Consider the following 5,445-nt stretch of genomic DNA (forward strand, 5'->3'; position numbering starts at 1 on the left):
ACATCCCTACTGACAGTTCTCTGTTTCCTCTCTGTCACCAGCCGTCCACACAACCTTCGTCTTGGAGACATGAGGCGGGCGTTGCGGAATGGTGTGTGTGTGTGTAAAGGGGAGTGATAACAATTGGCAAGCATATTGCTTTTCTCAAGAAAAATGATAACAGCCTGAGGGGGTGAAGGTAGGGAGGGAGAGGGAGGCGTGGCCTATGCCTCATCGCTCGTGTGGAATTCCCCTGTCCCAGACGACACCTGGGCCCTCCCATCGGCCCGCCCACAGCCCTCTTTTAGAGGTATAAAACTCCCACAGGTGCGCAACAGGTGCATCTATGCAGAGACACAGATTAAAGCGAGAGAAGGAACAGAGAGAGACAGTGTGAGGACAGAGAGAGACAGTGTGAGGACACTACCAGGACGTGGATCAGGGACTCACACACACTGAGAGGACTTTACCACTGAACAAGTCTACATCTCTGAATCAGGTAGGTGTGAATGCTGCCCAGGGGAGACAGGCACCAGAGATGTCAAAGGAGATCATTCATAATCATATTGACTGTGATTATTTTTTCTGCTGACAAAATGTGGAAATGTATCATGAAATTACTCAACCATGCAACATTGCACAATGTGAATTAAGCACAGCGATTCAATTGACCTGATCCCCTGGGGCCGTAAACGTTTCCAATGTTTGTCCAATTGTCCAAATTGTTTGTCCAAAAATCCAATGTTTGTGTTGGTGTTGTGGTTCCTCAGAGAGTCCGTCATGGCGTCTTCCTGTGATCTGAGCAGCGTCCTGACCCACGCCAACCTGACCATGTACCCGTGTGGCAGCCCAGACCTTGTGCAGCAGCCGGGCCTGGCCCTGCACTCCCTCCCCCCCTGCATGGAGCCCACGCTGATGCCACACACCCCGTACGGCGGCCTCATGAGTGAGTAGGACAGCCGTCTGCGCTGCTCAGATACCAGGGACTCTCATGGTTTCTCACCAGTCTTCCATATTCCTGTAGTCTTCAACTCAAGCTTTTGGAACATACAGGCTGTCATACCTGCAGAAGCTAAATCGGGTTCGGTGTCTCTGTGCAGAGAGAGGCTAATTTTTCAGTTTTACTTCGTTTTTCGAAATTACATTCAGACTTTTACTTGTTGCACTTGTGGCAGACAAGAATTCGGATGTCTTTAAAGACGTTTGGTAGGTTTTCTTCAACTGACGGTTTTAGCAGTGTCTGTGTTTTTCAACAATCCACTTCCTGTTGGCAGAAATTCAAGGCAAAACCTCATCAGGGAATATATTGCCTTCCCTGTAACACAGCCACAGTGAATCTGCCTCTGACCTTATTGAGAGACTGTTAGCTAAATCATTAACCCAGAAAATGTGTAACCAGTCTGGGACACATGTTAAAAGAATGTTGTCTCACTCAATCCCTCGAAACACATATCCTTAGTATTTACTCTTGTCAATCCACCATGTAACCAGACAGAAGAGTTTCAGCTCACCAGTTTAAGTTGACAAGTTGCTGATTGAGAGAGGAGTTGGGTTTGTCTGCAGCCAGGCAACACCAAACGACGGTGAACAAGCCACAGTCACAGCCTCTGTCAGTGTGCATGTATGTAGGCACGCATGCAACACTTCAGTGAGGAGATTTTGACTTGGGAGTTTTGTTGTTGTTTCTACAACGCATAAATAGTCATTTTGATTTTAAAGATACCCCCGCATATACAAATCAAGGTCAACGTAAATATGCTCACACTCCCCCCCCCCCCCCCCCCCCCCCCCCCCCCCCCCCCCCCCCCCCCCCCCCACACACACACAGGATACACACCTCTCACCTTCCCTCCACCTGCCTCCTCCCTCAGGTCCCTGGTACGAGGTCCACCCCCACAGCTGGACCAAGCAACACGTGCTGGAGTGGATCAGCTTCAACGTGGAGGCCTGCAAGCTGGACAGCAGCACCATAAGCATGTCCTGCTGCAACATGGACGGGCAGGCTCTGTGTCAGCTGACGCACGGCCAGCTGATCAACACCTTCGGCGCCCTGCTGGGGTCGGTGCTCATCCACAGCCTCCAGGAGCTCAAGTCCAAATATGGCAAGTACCCACCTTCTCATTCAGTCCCTTTTCGTTTTGTGTGGCTCGTGTTGTGCCGAGTGAAGATGGTCACCATAAGGGCTCCTTCCCCCCTGGTGTAACTGTTTAAACTGTGTCTCCTGTTACAGAGCTGGTCTAACTGTTTAAACTGTGTCTCCTGTTACAGAGCACTTCACAGTCACAGGCACAGAGATGAGCGAGACATGCCAACTCCTGGACATCTTCCTGGACAACTTCCCTGAATTCCCATTCCTCAACTCCGTGACCATAGGCGAAGGTACACACACACACACACACACACACACACACACACACACAGATATACACGCACACACACAGATGGTGCCAACAACAACGAGACAGTCACTGTGTTGCGCGTAGATACAAAACTGTAGACATGAATGCTAATGTTTTGGGGCCTTTTACAGCCAGAGAAGACACCCCCTGGACTGGCCTGGACACCAGCGACACCATGGCACCTCGTAGCGATGATGGCTACGACTCTGAAGGCCTGTCCAGTAGCTCCTCATCAGGTCAGCCTTCTACCTCCTCCCTCCCTAGCTTTTGTTCCTCGATGCATGTGTCGATATGTCGAAGCAAACAGGCGGACGTTTTTGAACATGTTTCTGCTCCCTTCTTGCTGCCAGGTGAGATATTCAGCAGCCTCCACCCCAGCTCTCCTGAATCCAGGAGCAGTGATTCTGACCCAGAGTTCTGCTATCCAGCCTTTGCGAGTGAGTATTCACATCTGGTTTGATTTGACTTTGTGTGTAGAAATATGATATTACTACTCTGAAATAATAGTGAATACATTTAGAAATAGGCTCTTGGCTTGGAGGACCTGAACTCAAATGACTTTGAGGACCGAAATTCAAAACGTTGTTCTAAAGTCTCGTCCTGCTTTGTTACCAGAGCACATCAAGATAGAGAAGTGTGAGGTGAAGAAAAGAGGCAGGGGGAGGCCTCCCAAGCTCACCAGGGACCACTTCTTTGACACCAACTCCAAAAAGAGCAAGCACGGTAAGGGATTTAGCTCTTCAGAAAACACCATTTTTTTTCATTTTCATGAGGTAGATGTGTACGCCTGAACCAAATCCTCCAATCCTCAATATCTAAACACAATAGTGGTGTCCTTTTGGTAAAAATGCTCCCCCTCACACCCCATGGTGAACTGCGAACAATCGAGTTCTGTAATAGTACACATGAACACAGTCTATCAGTTATATACTTTGCATCAATTTTGCATCTGGCCAAAACACACAGGTGTTTTTAGCAGCCCACAGTTTAATATCCACACACACACACACCCTCCCAGCATGCACACACACACCCTGCCAGCATGCACACACACACCCTCCCAGCATGCACACACACACCCTGCCAGCATGCACACACACCCCCTCTCACTTCTTCATACCCGGTCATGCGATTGTCCACCTGGTGCTGGTGTCCCATACACCTGACCTGACGGAGCTGTCGTCTGTCTTCCTCAGCTCCCCGGGGGACCCATCTGTGGGAGTTCATCCGGGACATCCTGATCCACCCCGAGCAGAACCAGGGGCTCATGAAGTGGGAGGACCGGCGCGACGGCGTCTTCAAGTTCATCAAGTCGGAGGCCGTGGCTCAGATGTGGGGCCAGAAGAAGAAGAACAGCAGCATGACCTACGAGAAGCTGAGCCGGGCCATGAGGTGAGCAGAGGTGCCCTGCCTCCGACCACACATCAGCAGCTAGGGTCACGCCGGTCTGGCCTTAGAACTCCTCTTCAGGGTCAAAGCAGAACCTTCCACGGCTAGGTCTAGCAACACGAGCGTACCAAACGAAGCTCAGATTGTTTATAGAACTGTGGTTTCCTAATCCTGTCTTCTCTTACATAGGTACTACTACAAGAGAGAGATCCTGGAGCGGGTGGATGGAAGGCGTCTGGTCTACAAGTTTGGAAAGAACTCCAGTGGGTGGAAGCTGGAGGAGACTCGACTGGGCATGTGAGATGTGACCGGTGGGTAGAAGCCATTTGTATAGAATGGTGGGCCGTCAATGAAACATACTCGTTTTTTAAAGTCCTGCAGTCATTAGGATACAAAAACAACTCATTGAATGCCCTTTTCTACCTGCATAAATCAAACAGAATCTAACTTCTCTCTTTCGGAGGAGGTGTTGCAGAAAATGTAAGCCACTGTTTTGGGCTCAAGTAGGTTTTATGAACCATTATTGTTGTTGTATAGTGTTGTGTCTTTTTTTTTACTGCAGTCACGTTGCGACTGGTATCTTCTTTTATTGTTTTCATTGTTGCAATGGCCTGGGAGTTTGAGTTGCTACGGTGAGGAAGCCTTCCCAGACCCTGTATCGGGAAGAGTTGGCATGTCTATATCTGTACTCACTCTGGGGTTTTATCCATAAAGGATTGCATTTTCTTTATGTACTTTACATTGTATGAGAGGAACTCTCCTAATCTGTAACTTTAGCAGCCCCCTAGGTATGTGGGAATTCTTGATGTGTACTAATACAATGATAGCACTGGGCACATATTCATTTCCATTGTAAAATGAGTATAATATACTGTTCATACTTATGGTCAAAATAACTCTTAACAGTCTCAACTTTTCGAAACATTGTTTTGTCTTGAGTTTTCCTTGTAAAGGAGCCATAACGAGTTCAACCATATAAATACCCTCTGTTTTTATGTTTTATTTGTTATGAAGTAGAATTAAGTTAATTTGTGAAATAGAGCGAGGGGAGGGACAGCAGAGTACATATATGAAGGTAAAAGTAAACATCCAGCTATTTGTGACATGAACTCAAGATTACCATGTATGCTTTCAGTGAGTTATATTTTCACTGCCGTTTTAAAGTGAAGTTTTCGCATTTTATTTGAAGATATTCATGCTCAAATACTTGGGATAGTTTACAGCCCGACGTAGGAAGCCTAAATACAAGTTGTATGAATGACAAATCACCGGGCCCTGATCCCATTACTCTATTTAGCTGATCTGTGCCACATTAGATCACTTAATATTATGTGTATGAGAATTAAATCTCAGACTATCCTGTGTAATATCTTTACTTTAGTGTATGGCATATTGTTTTGTATGTTTATCAGTATAACCTTTTTATGAAAATAAATACATTTAATAAATATTACTTTAGAATTTCTGTTGTCTATGTCTGAAGATATAAACAGTAGTTACCAGACTTTGGTATGTCTGTCCCACATACACAATGGTACAATAAGTTGGTATTTATTGATGGCTACTTACTGAAATCACACAGACAAAAGTCAACTTCACAAGGGCTTTTACATGTAGATGTAGTCTTACTTAGAACATATTTTGCCAGCTCTTCAAGAACCCCCAAAGCGGATTTACC

At 46.7% G+C, this 5,445-nt stretch overlaps 1 protein-coding gene across 2 annotated transcripts; it reads left to right on the forward strand.

Annotated features, from left to right (window-relative positions):
- The first annotated feature begins 308 nt into the window (after positions 1-308).
- elf3 (E74-like factor 3 (ets domain transcription factor, epithelial-specific)) lies at positions 309-5,220 on the forward strand. Of its 2 annotated transcripts, none has more exons than XM_047025843.1 (9): positions 309-478; positions 786-925; positions 1,851-2,081; positions 2,248-2,358; positions 2,510-2,614; positions 2,729-2,815; positions 2,994-3,101; positions 3,575-3,770; positions 3,957-5,220. In XM_047025843.1, the coding sequence occupies exons 2-9, from the start codon at positions 811-813 to the stop codon at positions 4,066-4,068; spliced, it is 1,065 nt and encodes a 354-aa protein (XP_046881799.1). In that variant the 5' UTR covers positions 309-478; positions 786-810; the 3' UTR covers positions 4,069-5,220. The 2 variants fall into 2 exon arrangements, with proteins under 2 accessions (XP_046881799.1, XP_046881798.1); XM_047025842.1 differs by having other exon boundaries at positions 310-478; positions 750-925.
- Positions 5,221-5,445: the final 225 nt, after the last annotated feature.

This window comes from Hypomesus transpacificus, chromosome 9 (genome assembly GCF_021917145.1).
Source record: "Hypomesus transpacificus isolate Combined female chromosome 9, fHypTra1, whole genome shotgun sequence".
NCBI lineage: Eukaryota > Metazoa > Chordata > Actinopteri > Osmeriformes > Osmeridae > Hypomesus > Hypomesus transpacificus.

What these genes read in the sequence shown, in the direction of transcription:
- elf3 (XM_047025842.1), top strand. Translation starts at nt 760, where the DNA reads ATGGCGTCTTCCTGTGATCTGAGCAGCGTCCTGACCCACGCCAACCTG. An exon ending in CTGCTATCCAGCCTTTGCGA is followed by an intron (nt 2,816 to 2,993) that starts GTGAGTATTCAC and finishes CTTTGTTACCAG; the next exon opens with AGCACATCAAGATAGAGAAG. An exon ending in CTCCAAAAAGAGCAAGCACG is followed by an intron (nt 3,102 to 3,574) that starts GTAAGGGATTTA and finishes TGTCTTCCTCAG; the next exon opens with CTCCCCGGGGGACCCATCTG.